This window comes from Carassius auratus, chromosome 15 (genome assembly GCF_003368295.1).
Source record: "Carassius auratus strain Wakin chromosome 15, ASM336829v1, whole genome shotgun sequence".
Taxonomy (NCBI): Eukaryota; Metazoa; Chordata; class Actinopteri; order Cypriniformes; family Cyprinidae; genus Carassius; species Carassius auratus.
The window spans coordinates 3,595,267-3,614,922 of record NC_039257.1 but is presented as its reverse complement, the minus strand read 5'-3'; the positions used below and the strand labels follow the sequence as shown (position 1 = coordinate 3,614,922).

At 36.1% G+C, this 19,656-nt stretch overlaps 1 protein-coding gene across 2 annotated transcripts in view; it reads right to left on the bottom strand.

Annotated features, from left to right (window-relative positions):
- Positions 1–19,656, bottom strand: part of LOC113114777 (sister chromatid cohesion protein PDS5 homolog B-like) — a 33,403-nt gene that overhangs the window by 6,107 nt on the left and 7,640 nt on the right. For both annotated transcript variants that reach the window (XM_026281768.1, XM_026281770.1), the window contains exons 6-27: positions 19,287–19,413; positions 18,422–18,502; positions 16,417–16,557; positions 13,941–14,056; positions 13,721–13,815; positions 12,952–13,097; positions 12,184–12,335; positions 8,568–8,681; positions 8,025–8,106; positions 7,864–7,912; positions 7,599–7,738; positions 7,389–7,504; positions 7,206–7,311; positions 6,507–6,667; positions 6,130–6,253; positions 5,861–6,019; positions 4,480–4,548; positions 4,109–4,245; positions 3,591–3,714; positions 2,580–2,784; positions 882–996; positions 467–599 (exon numbers count right to left, since the gene is read on the bottom strand). In XM_026281768.1, coding sequence (XP_026137553.1) covers positions 467–599; positions 882–996; positions 2,580–2,784; positions 3,591–3,714; positions 4,109–4,245; positions 4,480–4,548; positions 5,861–6,019; positions 6,130–6,253; positions 6,507–6,667; positions 7,206–7,311; positions 7,389–7,504; positions 7,599–7,738; positions 7,864–7,912; positions 8,025–8,106; positions 8,568–8,681; positions 12,184–12,335; positions 12,952–13,097; positions 13,721–13,815; positions 13,941–14,056; positions 16,417–16,557; positions 18,422–18,502; positions 19,287–19,413 — 2,692 coding nt within the window. The remainder of the gene's footprint in view (positions 1–466; positions 600–881; positions 997–2,579; positions 2,785–3,590; positions 3,715–4,108; positions 4,246–4,479; positions 4,549–5,860; positions 6,020–6,129; positions 6,254–6,506; positions 6,668–7,205; positions 7,312–7,388; positions 7,505–7,598; positions 7,739–7,863; positions 7,913–8,024; positions 8,107–8,567; positions 8,682–12,183; positions 12,336–12,951; positions 13,098–13,720; positions 13,816–13,940; positions 14,057–16,416; positions 16,558–18,421; positions 18,503–19,286; positions 19,414–19,656) is intronic.

Genomic DNA, 19,656 nt, shown 5'->3' with positions numbered 1-19,656 from the left:
TGTAATTAGTTTGAATTTCTGAAATTTTCTGAACCACATCACTGTAAAAACATTAACAAATATTGTGAAATAGATTATAGAGAGATTGTCACTTTTGATCAATTTAATGCCTCCTTGATGAATAAAAAGTATTGACAACTTTATATATATATATATAAAAAAAGGTACTTACCCCAAGCATTTTAACATTAGTTTATGTTATATTATTATTATTCCATAATTTGGATTCTTACAATAAATGTGTATTATATTTGTATGCATTTTTCCAATCATTTGAATTCATTTAGAAGTTTATCAAGTGTAGAAATGTCTATAATAAATCCTAAATAGACAGATGGCTGACATTTTTCATGTTTTATTATCCAGTTCTGACAATCATTTAAACTCCCTAGATATGTTATTAGTTAGAACAACTTGTAAGAAATCACATGAGAAAAGCAAAGCATCAGTCTGAAACAAGACGGACCTCGTTAATCTTGGGATCATCTGGACACTGTCCATCTTTTGTCTGTTTTATGTTTTCCACCATTTTCCTGATGAACGCATGGCTGTTGTTTTCATTTTTGGCCATTAGGATCTCCAAAACAAACCACAAAGCCCTGAAGGAATGAGAAAAATATGAGAGAGAGAGGAACGTCATTTTTAAGATTAAAGGCAGATGGCAGCTCTGGAACACCACTGTTCAGTGTATTCAGCAGCTAGCCAAACATCTAAAAAGCTACAGATTTTCTCCACCGTTTATGAACATTTAAAGGGCACCATTGGTAATGAATATCTCATCCAAATTACACATCTGACATTTTCAGAGCTTGAAATGGCATCCTAATGAAGAGGTAAACATTCTCCTATTAAAGATGGAAGAGGACTCTGTGTGGACTCACTCTTTGATGTCTTTGAGCTGCTCGATGTCCTGCACCTTCACGTAGTCTGGGTCATGGACCAAAAGGTGAATTGCATATGGCACCACATACTCCGGCAGGAGCGATATCAGCTTTTCTGCAGTACACACATAAATGCTTTTTATGATAATGTGAGTGTGATAAAAATCTAGGCATATTCCAGGACCCATAATGTTTTACAAAAGCCCTGGTTTGTACTGTGGCTCATGAATATGAATTACAATTGGAAAAGGTTCGCATCCTCCAAATGTCTGAAGCTAACAAATCGAAACTGAAAAAGCTGACGTGCAATGAATTCATTCCAAGAGCAACAGATGAAGAAACCAACACAATGGACCGGAGAATCCACTTGACAGGACAGATATAACAAACAGCCTCTTTTACATAATGACCCTGATGAGCAGTTCAACTGAGCAGCTAAATATTTCATTATACTGGAAGATGCATGAATTTTAACTAGCACAAAAACACACCACAAGGCCTCGAACAGGGAATTTGATTCAGCTTTTGATTCCTGAATGACTCTTATCATTTGAAAAGAATCCTCACCTCTAAAATTCCTGGTAATAACCAAACAAAATGATGGACTCGTACTGATTCTCTTTCGAATCAACCCAACAAAAGTCACAATTTTAAATGAGTTGTTAATTGGTGTTGAGATGCACTGTGAATCAGAACTGTGACTCCTTGTATCAAATCTAAATGTATTGTGAGGTGCCTAAGGCTATGTCTACATTAATCCGGATACATCTGAAAACAGCGTTTTTGTTTTAAAACGCTCTCCATCCACACTAGCGTTTGCAAGCGTTTTCCAAAGGGTCTCATCCACACTGAAACATCAGAAAACGTCAAATTAGTTTTCTGCGCATGCTTAAGGCCTCAAATAAGCTCGCTGCAGATGATACACATGGAACAGACATGAGACCTTTTCATGCTTTCATCTTTGCAGGACTGCGATATGAAGAATGTACAAATTAACACATCTGTAGCAATAGTGTGAAAGTGCATAGCACATAACGTACACAGCACCAGTATAAACACGGATATCTATTTCTATAATATGCATCACATGACTAAACTTGCATCATCGTTTTCAGAAGCCTCCATTTTCACAGTCCACACTACAACACGAAAATGGCATTTTAAAATGTATCCACTTTGGAGAGCGTTTTCAAAAAGCTCAGTTTTCCTTGATAAAAAAAATAAAGCATTCTCAGTGTGGACGGAAGGCCAAAATGGAGAGAAAAAGACGCTTTTTCAGATGAAAACTAATATTTCCACTTTTATGGTTAAGACATGAGTTTGTTTGTTTTTTTCAGTGATTTATTACACAGACAACAATATTTGACATTCTATATAAACTGACTGAAATCATGGTGATAAACAGAACACATAAACCAAAAATTATGTTTACTACAAAATAAAGTGAAGATCCTAACATGTATATGTCCTGGAGAATCACTTTAATTCATAATTTTACATGTATTCTAAATTGCTGAAGAGTTGCTAATTTAAACAAGACGCATGGTTGTTGCATACACAACAAAGATATATTGTCTACCGTTATTAACATTTTAAAAACCAAATCACTTACAATATCTTATTATATGAACTAAATCTAAACTGCTTCTTGATTCCTAGCCCTTGCCTTCAGTGCCAGATTTCGAATGGCTCTCTTACCGCTGACTGCTGCATGCTGTTTCAGGTATTCCCTGCGCAGGTTGATGTTTTTGACCAGGCACTGGCGGGCGTGCGCCCTGCGCTCCTTCACCGGGTCTTTGGCACACAATGTGAACACAGCCAGGTACTCCAGTGGCAGACGCAATCGGCACAGACCTTTGTGTAGCTTCTGGGCGAAGGCCTGTCGCACCTGGTAGCACTCGTCCTGAGAAAAACAAGAGGATTCATTAGTTCCTAATGAGTCACTCAGCCGATGCTTTTATTCAGTGGGCTACAAAACACTCCGAGGACAATAACCCTCGAGTAACCTGGGGTTAAGTGCCACCATCAGTCTTGTTCAGAGTTGACCACTGCTGGATCATCTTTTTGTTAAGGTTTGACAATACAACCTTCTGGTTTCCTGTACAGATCAACATTAAATCCAAACTGACCCACAATTTACTTTTTTTAATGCACATTCACTTATTGTGAAAGATTAATCAGTTCCTCTGACACTATTTGCCTACTGACGTCCTTTTTTGTCTGTTGGTTAATAACATTATTTAATAGCCTGCACAGCCTACGTAAGCATTGGTTTTCTGAACATACAACATGGACTGGCTCCATTTAAATATTAATCACCCACTTCAAACTATCCAAATAATTAACAGCCATTTTTTTTTTCAGGTTGAACATCCTGTTGAACATCCTGTTGCATTCCGAAAACATTATAGAAGTAAACTGAGTATTGAATGAGGTTACAGAAGGAGGGGCTTTATTTTCAATGGATTTAATCTGGGGTACTGAAGCAGATTTCTAATTTTATGTTCAGTTTATTCAGACCGATAAAATCAGATTTCGAAGCGTGACTGCTGACCAGGAACACAGCGAATCACTAGACAACCAGTCTGCTAGTCAAAGCAGAGTAACCCATTAAAACAATGTTAAGGGATCTTCTGTTTGACATTAGGATGAAAGATAAGTCCATCAGGGCAATAAGGAGACGGATAAGGAGCCGGCGGTTGGTCTTACGTTGATGACGAGGGCGCAGAGTTGGTACTGCTCCAGGGTGATGATCTCATGGTAGCACGGCTCCTGAGCGAGACGAAGAATGGCACAGCCAGCTGCCAGCCGCAGACGAGACATGTCCGGCTTACTGCACACACAGAAAATCAGCATATTAAATCATTCATATTACAGACATACATGTAAACAAATGAAAATGCTGTGTAACATATGCCATCATTTCATAGCAATAGTGTAGAGTGCTGGAGTGTGTCATTTGATTAAAATAAAATAATAGTAAAATTTCTTAAATTAAAATGAACATTTAATGGAATAAAATAAACGTGTCAAAGAAATGCATATTGAATTTCTTTTATATAATTTCCAAATAAAAAATTAAACCATACAATCTACATATTTTACATACACTACAGTTTAAAGGTTAGGGATCATTAAACAATAATAAAAAAGTAATAGAAATTTTATTCAGCAAAGACATTAAATGACAGTGGTGACAGTAAAGATACTAAGCAAATGTCTCTCACCCCATCTTGCCCTGCTCCGTCAGATCACCGTCGCTGCTCAGGATAGCCGTCAGCATTCTCAGAGTGGAGTTGCCAGATTTACTTTGGTTATTCTTCACGCCAAGCAGCCATCTGACCATTAGTTTCAGACCCTGAATCTGAGGCACAGAGATAGAGAAGCATTGAACACACTTTACTCCTCAGTATCATCTCCTGTGAGTGCAAGCTCGGGTGTCATTTTTTTACAATGTAAAGGACAAAAAGAGAAGAAAAGAACCCGTCTATTCATATCTCTAGGGAACCAAATCAATACTGGCTGAGATATGAATCACTCTGGTACTTTCAAAAAAAGGGAATAATAAATGGCAAGTCAAATCTTAGCAGCGTCTTACCTTAGCCAATGTTTCAGGAGAGACTTCATCATCCGGGACCCATAGCTTGGTGGTTTTCTTGCCAGGAATCTTTGAAGCAAACAGAAAATCTAGATCAGTATCAGATGCCTCAAAACCTGAGAGTGAAGAGAATCCTTTATTGCTTGGTCTAAACGGTTGCTAGCAAGGTTGCAACTAAAAATAAACGCACTTCTTGTTATAGAAGCAAGGAGACAAATGATGCGTCGCACGTCTATGTATATTAGAGCACATGACTCATCAAATAACCACTGGAAATTGAAATAAAACTTCGCCCACAAGGTCAATCAAATGTGATCTTAAACTTTCTCACCCATTTACTCTTATAATTATAATGGATTGATTTAAGCCTTAAGAAAGGACATCCCCATGAAATCACATTAATTCAATAAGTCCAAATTAGTTAATGGTACAGCCAAATAAACATGCATATTTAATGCTGTTCTCTCAACCAGCCATGATATCCATTATCAGCAGGGCTTTCGCAAGCATGACATTTTGGCTGATTTATTGGTATGTAAATAATTGCGATTAATTATTTAAATGTATAATGCTTTTATACATTTTTCTTTCTTTCTATATATATTTATCATAGAAATGTTTAACTTCAAAATTCACTTAAATTAAAAGTGTATTTATTCAACATAAAATCACACACACACACACACACACACAAACAAAAATTATTTCCTGGAAGGCTTCATAGAGAAATATTACAGATTTTTTATTGCCATTAGAGGTCGGCCGATGTATCGGTTTTGCCGATTAATCGGCACCTATAGTTGATTGCGGGAACAATTGGTTATTGGCAAAATAAAATAAAATAAGTTGTGTAATGAGTCCAAATAATTATACATGCTCAAACAGAAATTGGTAACAAAAAAAAAAAAAAATTTCATAGGGCCCTAAACATGTAATTTTTTTGTTAAGCTTTCATTAAATTGATGTGAAAATTTATAAGTTTCATTTAAATAAAGCACTATTTTAGTTTTTGTTCAGTAAAAACTATCAGTTAATAAATCAGTATAGGCCAGTGTAGTCCAACCTAGCTATCGGTAGCACTCTCGGTCGACCTCTAATTGCCATTATGATATTGTTTTATTATTGCCATTAATAATATTACATACTGGAACAGTCATTTAATTGCAAATTATATTTAGTTTTAATCACATACATATAAAAAAAAAAAAAAAACATTTAGGCACATCCTAGATAAATGTTCAAAAAAAAAAAAAAAAACACTAGCAATGCTAGTTAAGAACATCATTCACACCTGAGCAATCCAGAGGAATTGATTGCTGTGTGTTCTCATCAACAATCATGCCTATATAGAGAAACCATAATAAGCAATGCTATAAATTACCCGGTCGTTCATTAGCAGGTCTTTAACGATGAAATTGGCCACTAAAGACTTGAGCGGAGCTGCAAACTGTTCCGGGGCCAGCATTGCCAGGTGTCCCAGTGTTGTTAAAGGGGTTATGAGCTGTTCCATGTTATCTGTGTCTAGACTCTTATGCAGAGGCTGCGGCAGATAGAAAACAATTGGTTAGAATATGGGGAGTTCTCTGTGCCCAGGAAAGTTCATTTCAGAGACAAAAAAATTTCCAGATATTTTTTGGACCTTAATCTTACCTCAAATATCTGTGCGAAGTGTGTGTCTCTGTTGGAGAACATGGCATGAATGCAATGGATGGCATATTTGGCCTGGCGAGGAGGACCCTTCTTTGCTTTGTGCTGCAGTACTGTTAAAAGGACTCTAGGGGGCAAAAGGAAGTCAAATAGGCAGGAGTTAATGGCACCATCCAAGTTTATGGATGACTGAACAGCAAAATAGAAATTAGTTTTCCAGAGCATCTCAGAAATCAAAAAAAATGAAAACTGTCTTCAATAAACATAAGTATGTTTGAAACTTAAATTGATGGAACAAATCAAGCAGCATAACTCCTCTTGAATAAAGCCCAAATGTGTTTTTCTGATCAGCGTGGGCTGTGAGACGGACTCAAACGTACGATTTGATGTGTGGGAAGCTCTCCTCCAGTTTGTTGCCAGTGTTTTTGAAGATTTGCAGTGCAGCCTCTGCAACCTTCTCATCGTCCATTTTCAGACAGCCCAGCAAAGACTCAAAGGTCTCGGCAGAGTGGAATGACACCGGGTGGGTGAAGGACAGGACCTGAGTGTAAAGAAAACCCATACCTCAAACTAATAATAAAAAGGTTACTTTGTGCTTTTACATATGAGCATTGGTGCTGGGCGATCGTATCTGCTCTCATTTTATTGGGCCAAGCTTTCTTTTAAAAAATCTGTTTCTCTAAAAACTTCATTGCCATCTTTGATTTAAAGTTCAGTAGTAAAAACGCTACAGCACTGGAAAGTTTGACTCATTTACATAAATCAGCACAAACGGTCTATAAATTTTCAATAAAGTGAAGCAAAACATGATTTACCAATTCAATTGTTTTATAAATGTTACCAGATGTTTTTGATAACCTCCATGTTTTTGGTAATTTGCATGTTTTCGTTAAATTCTGATTTTCAATGTTTTGAATCAACCAATACATGGTTGGTTAAAATAATGGTTCATCTGAAGAGAAATTACATGTAGCTCTACTACAGCAACTAACAAATCTAACTTGAATGTAATTATCAGTGGAAATGGATATAAAGCCAAAACGGATACAGTCTAATGTGGGTAACACAGATTTCTTTACCTTTAGGAGCTCCAGGCCAGCTCTGATCGCTTGCTCGGTGGGGACTCCTTCATCTTCATCATCAGCAGTTCCTTCTATAGATTTGTTTACCTGTTTGATAAGTGCACTGCAGAAAGAGAGGAAGGAGTGAGACTGTGCAAATGATAGTACATTTATTCCTGGTATTTAACAATCGTAATGTACCTGATGGATTCGGTGTCGATATGAACAGGCGCTATCCTCTCCAATAAAAACTTCACCATCTCTAGGAAAGGATTGCTGGGTTGTTTGGGGCTGCCCAATTTTTTGGTGACTTCTTTCTGTGGGGTGCAAACACAGCCATAAACTGAGACAACTTCAACTGTGTTGGTAAAAACACGATTTTCCTGCAAGGTGAAGCGATAAGGTACTTACCACGCAGACTTCAGCCTGCTTGCACGAACAGGACGGGCTCACGAGAGTCTCCAGTTGCTTTCGGATCTTCTCATCCTCCTCAAGAACCTGAGCGAGCTTCTTCACAAAGTCCTGCGTCTTGCCTGGGTCTGGCAGGTTTCCTTCAACACAAAGATGGAGAGATGTTTCCCCCTCAGTAAATATTACTTGTTACTACAAAAAAGGCAGCTAGTACTTAACAGGAATATCATTTTAACAGCACTGTGGATGAGACAACACAACTTACTTGTGATAACCATGACCTTTGAGAATACGGTCTTGTTATAAGAGTCAGACTGGGGGAATAAAAAAAATATTCAAGAATGTTTAAACAGATGCAAACCATGTAATAAAGAAGATTTAGAAAAAGCAATAACCAAAACCAAACAACTGTGAGGAAAAACCAACTTTTGGCTGTTTTATGAGATCCAGAAGATCTTTCACATGGTGTCTCAGCATGTTCTGACACTTCCACATTTCATTCAGAGCTCTATAGGAGAGATGGACCACAACAACCACAATCAACATTCCAAGTCTGCAAATATATCTTTATAGGCACCTTATAAAATCACTGAACACAACATGAAACTGTTTTCTCTCCATAATATGACCCATTTCCAAGTCAAACCATATTTAACAGAGTGGGACTTTTTGTTAACAGGTTGTATTGTTCAAAATCAGCTTCTCAATGTCTAAACAAGCATTTAGATCAGTGTGTGTATATATTACATTGCACTGAAAAAAGTTATTGTATAATTCTAAATAATAATATAAATAATTATTGGGGGGGACATGTTAATTAGAAAAGAACTTATGCTTTAATAGCATGTTTTTTCCTTTTTTATATACATTTCATGGGGGGCCAAAACAAACAAAGGTCACCAGGCACCAACAACAGGCCTTGGTTTGGGCATCTCTTTCTTAGAATAAAACAAGAATTAATGCACCTACTTGACAGCATTTCCATCCAATGTGGCGTACAAGTAATACAGACACTTCATTCGCTCTGTAGTCTCTAGATTGTGAGGCACAAGATATTGGGCAAAGATCCTCTCGACAAGCAACCTAGTGAAAAAAAAAAACCAAATGCAATCTTAGAAATGTATATATATAATATATTGTATATATAAATTAAATTTAAATGTATTTATCAGACTCTTTTATCCAAAGCGAATTACAGCGCATTCAGGCTATAAATTTTTACATTGAATCATGTGTTCCCGGGGAATCGAACCCCCAACCTATTTAACTTAAATTCCTTTAATACTGTACACTGTTTTCTCTGACAAGTTATCACCCAAATGTAAATGATCTTAGACACCACTGAAGTGAGCTCAAATCTCATATTGATGACCCAATCATAACATCAAATTGCTTTTGCACAGTTGTCATTACATGCTTTAATGATGCAATAACATTGTAAACCAACTCATCAGTTTGGAGTTCAAAATGGGCATATGGACAAGCCGGGACACCAGAAAGGCTTGAAAATGAAAAGTACTGCTTGTGGCAAAGCAAAAAAACAACAAAGTCAGAAATGATTACAAGACAGGAGAGAGAGAGAGAGTCATGTTTAAAACAAAAAAGGCTGCAATGTGCATTTAAATTTGAAATGAAAGAAGTTGCGAGTCACAAATTGTGACCATCTCTGCATTTCTCATCCTGTGGCTCCAGTCTTGGGTTCAGTGTGAGGCAAATCTATGGTAACCATTTATTTGAAGCTATATACATGCATAAAATAAAAACATTACAAAAGGTGTTCTTTGTATTCACGCATTATGTCCAAGTAAATATACTACTGTTCAAAAGTTAGTGTAATTTTGATTTTGATTTTAAATTGACTATTTTATTTAATAAATACACATTCATTTGGTCAATACCATTGCTGCAAAAATATATATATTTCAAATAAAAGCTGTATAACAGTTTCCACAAAAAATATTAAACACCACTACAGATATTAGAAGAATAAAAATAATAGAAATATTTCTTAAAGAGCACATTTCTCAAGACAATAGTGATGACTGCTGAAAATTCAGTTTTACCTTCAGTGGAAGAAATTGTTTTTTAAATATATTAAAATAAAAACAGTTATTTTCAACTGACATAATTTCTTACAATATTACTGGATTTTTAAATCAAATTAATGTAGCCTTGGTGACCATAAGACAATCAAATAACAAACATATCGATCTCAAACCGTTGAACAGTAGGCCATCTCCACAAGATATGTAGCTGGTGAACCTAAATCAAGTTATCAAATTATTAGATCAAATAACTGGTAATTATACACAAAATTGCACCATGTCATTATTTTCAACTAAAGTGCATGTATGAATATAGTCAATCATAGTTGGATTATACCTGGTTAATTCGGAGTCATTGCTTCAAAATAAAATGTAAATAAACTACTGTAAAAAAAAAAAAAAACAAGTAAACAATTTATATAAAAAAAAAAAAATATATATATATATATATATATATATATATATATATATATATATATATATATATATATATATATATATATATATATATATATATATATATATATATATATATATATATATATATATATAGTTCTGTATAAAAAATAAAAAACTTGACATACAATAATACAATTAATACAAATACATATTTTGTAGATATTTGTCGTCAGACCATTAAAAATATAGCCAGTATAATCAGCCAGCAGGGAAAAAAAAACAATCTTGTGAAATCTGATAACATATTACAACGTATAATTTAACATCATCTATAAAAATAGATCATGTGATGCATTACAATACACACAATGTGCAATATGATGTCTTTATAATGCATTACATAAACAGGCTACAAAGTAATGCGTTACCGAATCTGCATTTGTAAGTGGCTGTCTGGGGACATCACTGTTCTCGCTTTACGATTGGCATTGTGTTCAGAGAGCTCTGCAGAATCACTCAATACAGGTTCAGCTGAGGATTTTCACAGTTCTCTTGTTTTAAGCCAAAGTGCAATCTCTCAGAGGAAATTCTTCTCTATTCTCATTTGAGAAACATGCCCACTGGCTGTCAATGCATCTAAAATCCTTGAAGAAATGATTGGATTTTTTATGTAGAGGGGGCAACTGGCAGACTTTGGACACGTCATGGCATCAGTAACTTTTCTCTGTAAACAACAGCATCTCAAATCCTCCATTCAGCAACGGTCCTTAAATTCCAACAGCTTGCGAACAACCTTATAAAATCCAATTACACAACAGAGCTCTTACAGGCTTCACGCCTCATTCAAAGGCTGTCAGACACCAACAATCTTTTTCAATATCATTTTAAGTCAACATCGAAAAAGCAGCGCCTTGGAAACTGCAACTGAAATTGTGTCAGAAATGAATTGGTTGTACAGAAACTTCAACAGAATCTTGTGATTTAATTTTTTTGGCATTTTTAGGCAGCCACCCTAGTGTAATTTCATATACCGAAGCATATTTAATATTTGATGCTAAAACTCTTTCACGGATTACAGAGCTTAGGGCCTTCTCGAGAACAGACACAATATCTCAGGACACCCGTTCAGTGATACGTCACGTAACAAATAACAAGCACATTTCAAGTACCAAGAAAAAAAAATACTAAACACTTTAAACTAATTAAATATTCAATTAAAATGTTTTCATAGACAAAATGTCAACTTACTTAAAATTTAGGGATATGCCGGTATCAAATTTTCCTGTTGCGATTAATTGATCATGCTTTTATCACGGTATTATCACAGTATTGAAATTTAGTTTTTAAAATTGCTCAAAATATAGTATATAGTATAATAGGTTAAATAACTTTTTTCAAAAATATATATAATGTTAAATGTTTTGCAGAGATTCAAGTGCAAAAGAACTATAAAGACCAATAGGTAAGATGAACATCACAGAAAATACACAAATCTGATTGGCTATTTAAAATTATTTAAATGTTTTAGAATGTAGTGCAGCTGGTTTATATATGGGGTTTCTAGGGTAAGGACTGCATTCTCTGCAGTTTAGCGCCATCTACTGTCAGAGAATGAATGTGTTTTCATTCAACGCGTCTCTCACGTGTTCCTCCATGTGCTTCTCATGCGTGCTTGTTTACATCAGAGCACACATGCATCTTTCAAGCAGCCGTGTTGTGCATTTTGACCAGGTGATTGGAAGACTTTTCTTAAAATGCATTTCAAATTCTGAATAATTTGTAATATATAATTATTTGCGGTATTTATACGTGCCCACGATAACGATATCGTGCATATTCATTACCGTAATATATCGCATTACCGAATACCGCCACAAGTCTATTAAAATGGCAAACTATGATTTACAGCTCCAGTATTTTAATAAAATTAATTAATTACACATAAATAATCTATCAATCCTCAAAAACCACTTGAAATCAAGACATCTATGTATTTTTCACTTAATGTCTATGTACTAACTTGAAGCAGCATTCGCTACTGGCCCAATTTATAAACCATATACTGTAGAAAGTCTGACTTTAAAATAGACGAGGATGTCACACAAGTATTGAAAGACCGCCGGCTAATCAGCTTCACTCACCGATCATCGATGCTGTTCTGGTAGTAAATGTGAAGCAGTTTGTCTTTGATCCAGGAGATCTGCTTGGCTGCTTCTTTTCCTGCCTCTGCCTGTAAAGCGTACTTCTTATAGATCTGAGCCAGACCCATCATAGCCTCCTTTCGGACCCGCCACTGCAAGATAACACAACGGGATAAGATTATTATGTTCTGGTATAAAGATCATACACCCATGTGAGAGAGAAAACAGATATTTTAATGGAACAAGACGTGTTCTTTTTTTAATCTGAAGCTAAATTTACATATTAAAAGCCTGATATGACAGTTCCTGCATAAAACCAAATCTTTTGTATGGCAAGCAGAAACAAACGAAGCGTAATAGGACGAGAAGGAGATACGCCTTGACTACTGCAGTGTCATTTGTCCAGGAACACAGAGGGGCCTTCAATTAAATTCCTCCCTGAAAGCGTTTTGAAAAGGCTGAGGAATGGTTATATGTGAGTTATAGTCCAATTTATATTATTCCATCCCCTCTAGCTCGGGTGGCTAAAGGAGACTGCTGATTAAATTATAGCGAGAAGAAATGGAGTGTGTCTGGAAGGAAACAAGCTAATGTATTCCAGCTCGGCTCTGCCCTGAATGCGGTGATGTCAAAATCTCTGGTTCATTTGGGGTACTAATGGGAGAAAAGGCCCTCAGATATTATGTGTGAAATAAAATGACTGCAGCACTAATAAAGAATGTTTAAGAGACAGCAAACAAACAAACATAAAGACAGCCTGGCACAAACCCTCTTATCCAGAGTCCTCTCCCTCACAAAGTTCAGCAGGTGATCATTGACCAGAGAGAGGTCCTTTTTGGAAGCTGTCACGATGGACACGATGACGTCATGTCGAATTGCCTCCTCTGGGTCATGTGACCTTACTTTCAAAAACTCTGCAGAAAGAAATAAAATAAAACAGGCACAATTAGGGTTAATGTGCACATGCAACATTTTCATTGTCTCATGAATACAGTATATAAAAATAATTGCAATTAAGTATATACATTTTAAAACAAATAAATACACAAAATAGACTACTTTCGAAAATGGTTTAATATGTATTCCTTTCTAGGCATTGTGATGCATTCAATATAAAAAGAAAAATGAATAAATTAATAATATATTAAATATTTAAAAATAAATGAATAAAAATATTAAATATATATTCAATACATTATATGTAAACATAAATGTATCTTTTCATTAAAAAAAGTATTTATTTTATTAAAAGCGTGTTTACAGTGCATAAACTGTGGCAACGACTTCTTCCTGAAACATCACCAGCAGCAAGTGTTAAAGAAGATTTTGACTAGTATCAGGTTGTATTACCCTAAACAGCAAACTGTCATTTTTGATATTTTATTTAGGATATCCCCTTTTCTTTAAAACAACACAATGAATTAACCCCAAAAATGTATTAAGAAAGCAAAGAGTGTCCACCTCAGTTTCAGATGATTTTTATGCCAAGTCGTGAAATATAAGGAGTAGTCAAAGTTCGAAGGGGAACAGTTTGTACCTGTGAGATCTTTTGCCAGGTCTGGATGGTTCATCAAGCAATGGCTGGCAAACTTTACACATTCCAGTCGAACAGGGACATGGATGTCATTAAACCTAAGAAACCACAGCAAACCCAGATGGTCACAATCTTGCAGCTTGGTCTCGCTGTTGAAACTTGTTTTTTCCAGTTTGTGTACACAGAGAAAAAGGTAATTGGACGTGTTGTGCATGAGCTGTACCTCCCAAGGTAGCACTGCCAGAGAGGTTTGTTCTGTGAAGCGAGCTCTGAATCCTTTGCACCAAACATCTTGGCCAGGAGCTTCACAACTTGCAGGCGCTCATCGTTATCATTACTCTACAAAACACAAGGGTCTCCCGGTGATATAACTGCAGAAAGCAAGGCCTGTGGCCATTTATTACAGCACAAGGATTCAATGAACCCATTTAGTTGATTTAGCCTCATCCTCACTGTGTTTTGCATTAAAAACTAAAGATAAAGACACAACATCAAATATGGTACATGGAACAGGCAGCTCTAACAGACCGATAACATTCATAATACACTCATCACAAACCCAACCTGCTTTTGTCAAAATTCTATACAACACAGCCAATGAAAAAGAAAGTAATCGCCTTTGCTGATTTTTGAAAAATGCTAACTGTGCTTTTAGGCCACACTGGATTAAATCTCATGTGAAAGAAAGGATCGTTGACTCGGCTGAAGTGTAATCAATTTCATGCAGCGTACAGCATCTTTTAGCTCGGGAATGGTATATTCATTTATTAGAAATACCAAACTTTTAAACTTTCAGGTAACTTGCAAATAACTGAACCAAGTTTTCCATTGTCACAAAAACACAATGTCAGGTAAGGCACTGAAGGGTGGTATTTATTTGGCTATTAAAACACCATAAGTCTCATGAGGTTCTGACCACAGTTAATATACTCAAGGTTCTGAAGAGGTTTTCTACCCCCACAGGCTGCAAAAAGCTGTAAACAAGGCACTGCTTCCGTGGCGTTGTGAGATGTTAATCATGAGCTATCACAGATGTCCTAGAGGCTCAATAAGGATTTCATTACAAGGGTAGCACACATTCCTAAAAGTAGCCAAATAGCCATCCAAAACTAGACCTCTTACCAGCCTGACATTAAAAGGGGACAGAAAGATTTAGTAGTTAACCGAATGTCAAATTCTAATCTAATAAATCGTAACAATGCTAATAACTATGCTTTCAAAAATGTGTTGGTTATCAGTAAACAAAGTAAAAATGTGTTTTCATGTATATAAAAAAAAAAAAAAAAAAAAGTTTGATGAGCATTAGCTAATAGATTTTAGAACAGATTGGTTTCAAACATGTTCCAATACTGCATTATCGGAACTCTTGGTAGCTCCAGAAGCTGTTAAACAAAATCCCTCCTACAAAATATATACATTTTTCTGCTTAGGCAATGTGTTTGAGACTGAACGTTTATTTTACTGGTGCGTCAGACTTTTATTTTGACGGTGCTGAGAGCGGCAGCGCCTGTCAGCATTAAGCAAATACGCATTGATCATCTTTGAATGTCTGAATGACAAATCTTTGAATGTCTAATGAACATTTCATTTCACAAACCTTGCAAACTTTGCCAAATCCAGCTGTGAGATCTTATGACGTGTGCATTTTTATCCAGTATGATCGCGTGTTCTCTGTGTGATGGTCAGTCCATGTGAATTGAATTCTTTAAACTTTGTACTTGTGATTTCAAATTATGCTGCGCTTTATTTTGCCCTCTGTCATGTTCATATAATTTGAGTGTGCTGTATGTAAAATGAATGTTACACTGGATTTATTTGAAAAACATGATTCCCAATGCATTCAATCTTCCCAGAATACGGAGTGCCCTGTTGGTTACAGTCACAGTCTTTGCTTACTTTTTAATTATATTTTTTATTAAATATTTATTTGTGAAAAATACTTTGTCATCTAAAGTATGTTTATTTTACACATTATTTTTTAATCCCTTCTCAAATTTATTCACATTTCTTAAATATTAATAAATAAAAAATAATATATATATATAAGCTTTAAATAGCAAGATAACGGCAGTCACAAAAAACTATATCGGTCGACCAGTAATCTGAAGCCTCAAGTGACCCACATTTTGTTTTTGACCACCGAAAATGTGTACAATTTAAATATTTACTATCTGGAACTTGACAATGTATGGCCTTAAAAATTAAGATTTTGTTAGAAAATTTGTTAAGACCCAAAATCTAATACGGCATTAAGATATCTTCAATACTTTTTGAGCTAAAGGCCTGCAAACTTTGGAGAGAAAAAAAAAAAACTTGAAAAGTTTTGAAACTTTCCCCATTTTTGAATGGTCACCAATGGCACATAATGCAATAAAGATGGCTGAAGTCAACAGATTTCACTAAAAGACCTACCAAGTGAAAATTACCCCAATATAATGAATATAATCATTTTAAAATAAAACAAATAATAATATAATAGAGGTAAAACAGGCGCACTATCAAATAATTTGAAAACAGAATTAGACATTATACATTCATAAATGACTTTCGTTATATTTAAAACTGATGGAAACTTTTGGAAAACTTGATCCTCGTCAAATCAATAATGCTTTTTTTTCACAAGCAAAAACACTGAGACAGTTTTATCAAAGACCCCGAAAGATGACATAACACTATTTATGGTCAACAAGCAATCTTACCTTGAGCTTGAACTCCAGCTGCGGCAAGACAGACAACAGTAGATGGCTGTCGATGTTGTAGAGCTCCAGGATTAGGTCAAAGACATGTTCTGACAGATCACTGACTGAAGTCTTCCCCAGCATCAGCACCTGGTTAAAGAACTGAGACACCAAACCGTACATCACACACTGTGACCATCAGCATCTACTGCATGTCCCTAGAAAACGGCACCTTTTCAAACTCCCTGCATAAGCGCTTGGCATCAGCACTTAACATGGCATCGATTAGAGATTAGTGTAAGGAAGCTGGTATTAGATTGAAATAAAAAAAGTAAATTGTGGGAGAGGTCGTCTCCAACAAAGTGCTTGTACAGAATAGAAAGAGGAATAGAAATATAAATCAGGCCTTGCTGATCTATTAAGGGTTATTGAAAAGGACTCTCCTCCACACTTATTCTCAGTATCTCTATTCCCTGCAGTGCTCATTAAAGCGCTAGAGTTCATAGCATAACAACGCTGCATGCTCCTGCGGGTGTTGATGATGAATGCGTTTAAGCTCAACATGCCGTTTGAGCATAGAGAGGTGCTCATAATTTCTGGTTAATGTTGCCAGCCTCAACGAGTTTTCAACAGCGAAAGGGCTGAAGCCAAATCAGGGAGGTTCATTAGGGATTATTCAAAATTTAAATAAATAAGAAGACCTTTCTTGTCCCCAGCATGATTCTGGTACAGCTGATGAGAGATAGGGTGTACTTTCTATTAGGGTTGGGCGATGTCTTCAAATTTGGCATCTGACAATGTCTACAGTGAAACATCGTGATGGACGACATCAGCAGAGGGGGGCGAGCTGGGGGGGGGGGTGTCTTTGTCAAGGGGATTGGGGGAGGTGTGCCCGAAGCATGAATCCTTATAAGGGAAAACAACAAACGATCCCTAACACCATGTCTACACTGGATGCAAGCAGCGAGACAAAATACTATAGAACCACATGATCTATAATAGAGATTCACTGTATATAGATCAGTCAATAGAACTCATTAAATTCAGTGATGAGGTCTACACTGGATGCGGGACAACATGACACCACAAATACCTGACAGTAAACTGCTGCCGCATTCTATTTATGACCTGCTGACACAAAACACAAATGATTTTTAATGGTCCCTTTGTCGCGTCCAGTGTAGACAGTCTTTCGGTTATGCGCTACGGCAGCAGTTCCCAACCCTTGGGCCACGGACCGGTATCGGTCCATGCGTCATTTGGTACCGGGCCGCACAAGAAAGAATAAATAACTTACATTAAAGCTTCAGTCGGTAACTTTTGGCACTCGCGTCTAGCGGAAGAATATTGTAGCCGGAGCTACTTCTCTCTGTTTACATCTATGGCGAGTCACGCAGGTTCTGTGCTACTCTGCAGCGTTGCCTACCCCAACCAGACTAAAATAGTCCGAATATAAACACTTATTATAAGAGTACCGTAGTGATTCAGGAAAAGACAAAAACACAGTTTGGGAAAATAGATTCATGATGTATATTTTTTACATTTTCGACACAAAACAACACTGGCACAACCCTGCACTGATTGGACCAGTAGAGCCGGGAGCAGTGGATTTTAGCGGTATCTTATATTTTTAAGGCATGTTTAAATGTCACAGAGTCGACAGCCCGGTCCGTGTAAATATTGTCTGACATTAAACCGGTCCTTGGCGCTAAAAAGTTTGGGGGACCGCTGCGCTACGGTGCTACACGACAAACTGTCGCGTCCAGTGTAGACACTGCCTAAGGAGAGATGACTGAGGATGATGGCAAATGATTTGCAAATCCTCAGTGTGGTAAGTACTGCCACTCCACAGTATAAAGGTAGTACGTGCAACCGCACATTAAAACTAAACCGCGATTGTGCGAAAAGTGGCGGGGGGTTGTGGGGGCTTGCACAACATCATGATGTCTATCAGATGATGTAATTGCCTATTGGCCCACCCATACATCCTATGTACAATGAACTATAATAAATCACATTTACTCACGTTGGTAATGTAAGGCTCTATGGCCTGAGCGGTTCTCTTCAGCAAGGCTTTTGCCAGATCGTACGCTTGCTTGTTGAGGTTCTGAAAGACAAGATAGAGCAATGTTTTTTAAAGTTTAATTTAAATCTCATGGTGCCTGTCAAGAAATTTTTTTTAAACTTAAACCCATGTTAAAAGCTGTTAAGTTTTATATCTTTAAATTTTTCATTGTCATGTTAATATATAAATACTTTGGTTTTATATAAATATTTTAATACATCTAGCATTATTTAAAGAGCAGGATCTTCAACCTTTGGATAGAGACAAAGCTATAAATTATGTACATATGTTGCATTTTAAGCCGGTCTTATAATAAAATGCTTTTCATATTTTATTAATGTGTTTACATAATTTGCATTGCAGAACCATTTAAGAAGTCATTACTTACGAATAGTCAAATAATTGTACATTACATTTTACCTTTATTTTTATGTAAATAACTTTAACCTCCTAGGTTTAGTTTTGTTTGATGTTAACTTCACATTATTTTTAATTTAATGCATATTTAAATGCAATGATTTAAGTTTTAATGCATGATTTAAATTGTAAAATATTTATGGTTTTAATTTTACTGTATTTTATATTCTATCTTTATATTTTACATAAACAAAATGTTGCATTATTCCCATGTCAGTTAAGCTTTACCATCAATTATTGTCTTTAATGTTGATTATCATTTAAATTAATACAGTAGTTCAGTCACTGTATTAATGAAAGCATGGTAAGTAATAAAAAAAATAATAATAATCAAAATCAACTTGGGTGAAATGTGACCCGGACAATTTTTTTTTTATGAAAGTTTTTTTTTTTTTTTAGTTCTCTGTACCTTGTGTGCTGGGACCAGGTTAACCAGAACAGTATCCAGGAGTTCCTGTGAGACAGAGTCGCCTTCACAAACAATTGAGCTCATGAGATCCACCATATGCATGTGCACTTTCTGGTTGTGTCCATTGCTAAAAAGAAAAAAAAAAAGGTAAACACAAGAACTGACCTAAAATCAGGTGCATCAGGCAGTCAAAGTACAGGAGTGGAAGATGGAAAGCAAACGCAATGGGGCAGACAAAACAGAAACACTTTCCATTTACAGCAAGAGCAGAGCACTGCAGTGTCCCACTCAAGAGGACATTTCCAACTGAGCGAACATCAGTGGCTGAGATGAATCACCCCATATGCATCCTTTATAGCGCACATGCAAT